The sequence below is a fragment of the Crocodylus porosus genome, unplaced genomic scaffold (assembly GCF_001723895.1).
Source record: "Crocodylus porosus isolate Cpor-Errol unplaced genomic scaffold, CroPor_comp1, whole genome shotgun sequence".
Taxonomy (NCBI): domain Eukaryota; kingdom Metazoa; phylum Chordata; order Crocodylia; family Crocodylidae; genus Crocodylus; species Crocodylus porosus.
In genome coordinates this window covers 2,475,331-2,478,929 of record NW_017728921.1, presented here as the reverse complement: position 1 = coordinate 2,478,929, position 3,599 = coordinate 2,475,331, and the positions used below count along the sequence as shown (strand labels likewise).

The following is a 3,599-nucleotide window of genomic DNA, read 5'->3' as shown; positions in this document are numbered from 1 at the left end:
GCGCACCTGACGTCATCCCGCGAAGCCCGGGGCCGGGGCGGGCACTGAGCACGCGTGGGGCGTGGGGCGGGCGGCGTCCTTGTGCGCGCCGCTGCCCTTGGGCTCGGGCCGCTTCTGCCTGAGCGATGGCGCACGAGGCGCTGACGTCACCGTGGCGGCATCAGACCTGGCCTCTCGGGTGGTGGGGGGCACAGACCCGGAGAGATCCAGGCCCCTCAGTCTCTCCTCGTAGAAGCGAGGATCTCTTTTCTAGGACGGCTCTGTAGTGGGTATTTCCGCTGCCTAACCTGGCAGGACCAGGCTGGTGGCGGATGAAATGCCTTGACCAAAGTGGTGCAGTTAAAATGGCATCGTGTAGTAGAGGGTTGCACTTTTGTCCGCTTGCGGACCGGGCACCCTAATGAGAGCCTCATCGCTAGCCTCCCAATGGTCAGCTTCCAGCGGGAGGAGCTGGGCTACATGCCGACTGTAGGCAAATGGGAGACTTCTCTCTATCTTGCTTCAGCGGCCATACGCTTGAAACTCAGAGGCATGAAAACCCCGAGCCTCCAGGCTTGGGCTTGCACATAGGATGCCGGCTGCCGGCCAAAGGATTTGGAAGTATCGGAAGACCCAGGCTGGGGTGGAGGATACTTGCCAGTAGCAGGACCACTTATGGTTCTTGAATGATTCAACCGGATTTGGACCTGATCTGGCTAATTTGACCCAAGACGCACAAAAAGTTTTCTTCAAAATAAAAAATAAAAAGCTCTGTAGTTGGGATAAAGTTAGACAAGCTTTGCAATGGAAGACCTCCTCAGAAATCCTTGCCTCTTGCATCAACCCTGCACCATCGCAGCAACATCGCTCTTATAAGAGGCCATTCACTGCACTCCCTTCCCGACCTAAATTACCCCTCTGCCACTAGGGTTTTCTGTGTTCTATATTTAGGCGTCCCACGCAGTGAGAACAGCTCCCCTTGGGAGACCACAGCACACATTAACAGAGCTGACCCAGTTTTACCCATGCTTCCTTGTTACTGAAGACATAACTGCAGTGATGATGGGTCCAGCCCAAGTGACCCTTGGCCCAAGCAGTTACTGGGTGTTTGGGGCCTTGCCCAGTGGTTAATGTTAACAGGAAACATTGCAAGTGCAAGTCAGGTGTATAATCATTTTAAATTCAGTAGTAGCTAAAAAGCAGCTGGGAGTGGGTCTTTTTTTAGCTACAGACCCTTTTGGGGGGGTCTTTTTTTGGCCACTGTACAGATGTGGCAGCAAACAGTCCCTGGCTTGAAAAACTCATCTAGTTGGACAAGGACAAGGATAAGGATGTGTAGCACACTAGGGGAGCAAACACTGTGATGGCCTTAAATATTGGTTTGTGGGGGTGAGCCTTCACAGGAGTTTAGCTAAATGGAGGAAACAGGTGGGGGAGGACTGAAGGGAAATGAAGTAAACATCTCTGGCCATTTACAGAGACTGTCTGCAGTCCTGATACCATGTACACAGAAAGAATAGGCAACAGGAGGTGGTTTGTTTGGAAATAGAAGTCTGGTTTCTCAGTGAGTTTCTTTGCCTAAAAGAAGTTCTGTCCTGTAGCTTTCTCCCAGAGCTGCACTCAGGCTGCCCATCCCCGCCTGACGTACTTCCTTGTGTCCGGTTCCTGAAACATTCATGTCCATGCAGCCATGGATGCAACCCATCAATAATCCAACTCCTACATTTGCATTCAGTTGCCAGACACATCCATTCAGGGGTAGGCAACCCCTGGCAGGGGGTGCCAGAGTGTGGTGCACAAAGGCATTTTGCTTGGCATGTGGAAAAATGCCTTGGGGTGGACTGCCACAACAAGGATCGGGCCCCTTGCAGTTACCCTGCTGTCCACCCCTGGCATGCCAACATCTTACAAGTCAAAGTTGCGGGTGTTTTGGGAACTCTGACCAAAAAACCATGCTGACCCCTGGCCTAGCATGTACTCAGGCCTTGGATGGTGGCTTCTCTTGTTCAACTATCACTGACCAAAGTGGCACTTAATTGCTCTTATTTAACTTCAGCGAAAGGTACCTAGCAAGTCCATCAGGATCAGTGAAGTCTGATTGCCCATACACCACAGCAGCTAATGAACTAAGTCCTCTGCTTATGAAAGTGTATGCTGTACATCTCCAACTTAGTCTGTAAGGGCATTTTTACATATGCAAGCGCGGCACCGGCAAGCACTTTGAAAAGCACCCAGTGCTGCATCACTTGCAGTTGTATACGTGGCAAAATGTGTGTCAGCGCACAGAAAATGGCAGCAGTCTCTGTGTGTTTTAGTTCAGAAGCAAGGTCCAGGCACTGAAATGTATGTGTATAAATCCCCTAAAGGTCCAAATCTCCCCTTCTTTCTGCTGTAAATCAAAGACGTGCTTGCTAGCAGCTGCCAACACCCTCCAGTACAGAAATAAGTGAAGAGGTACAGATTCAGATTGCTTGGTGTGCTTCATGGTCAGAAAGTTTTTTCTGATTATTTAACCTAGATTTTCCAAGTGATTAAACTCCTAACTATCTGGCCAGATAAAAATTTATGGATATAAATGCAATTAGGTGTTTTGTCTGTGTAACCAGTATCATTCATGTCTCAATTTAAACTATAGAAAGGCATGTTGATTGCAAGTCAGCATTTGTATTAAAAGCATTACTAGTAATAGTAATCATTTCATCCCATGTACAGCTCCTTTGACCATATTTAATTATTCCTCCTCTTTGTTGTTTTTTACTTCTGACAAATTTTAATGTTATCATGGCAGGTGACACTAAAACAAGTCATCTTATCCGTCTGTATATATTGGTTTCTAGCCCCAAGATGACATCTCTTGCTTTTCTCTGAATTCTCTGTAGTTGTCAATGCCTCTCACACTAGTGTATAACAAAATAATTTCCAGATTTTTTTGTGCTTGGAAATGCTGAGCAAATTGGTTCTGTAAAATATCTTGCATTGGTTTGACCTTGTATTTGTTTAGCTATTCTGCTAATTTACTTCCAGGTGCAAATTAAATATTCAAGTTCTAATTTAAATTAGCAAAACTCAAACATCTCCTTAATTCATTGTTGTAGGTACATAGGTTTACTACTTGTATCATATGCAAAATCACTTATAACAGGAACACTATTCCACCCTAGTAATTTAGTTATATGGCAGCTCCTTAACCTGTCTCAGGTCATCTGTAAACTTTATAATGAAATGGAAACTGGTATCATGGTCAGGGACAGCATATTGTTGGCATTCTCTTCACCCTGGTTATTTTCCTTCACTTGAACAGGATAGTTTTGTTTTCTGATGATTTTCAAATCCAGTGAGATACTCAAGTCTCTGAACACTCAAATACAGTAGGAAGGAAGCAACCTCTGGCACATGGACAGCTGGGAAGGGAGGGGGAGTTTGGCCAAGGACACTAAGGTTATTATACAAAGTGAAGTGTTACGGGGTATGTTGTATGCTTTGGAATACCACTGCTTTCACAGAGTGATACTGCAATATTTAGATTTACTTCTGTGGTTCTGAGAAAAAAAAAATGGAAGGGCTTGGCCATTACTTCTTAAATCACACACAGCATGACAGTTTGAGTGACTACATATTAG

General features: G+C 46.0%; 1 protein-coding gene across 1 annotated transcript in view; it reads right to left on the bottom strand.

The window, feature by feature from the left end:
• The window catches only part of TMEM120B (transmembrane protein 120B), a 22,883-nt gene extending 22,867 nt beyond the window's left edge, over positions 1-16 (bottom strand). Inside the window, exon 1 of the mRNA XM_019539373.1 lies at positions 7-16. Coding sequence (XP_019394918.1) covers positions 7-16 — 10 coding nt within the window. The remainder of the gene's footprint in view (positions 1-6) is intronic.
• Positions 17-3,599: the final 3,583 nt, after the last annotated feature.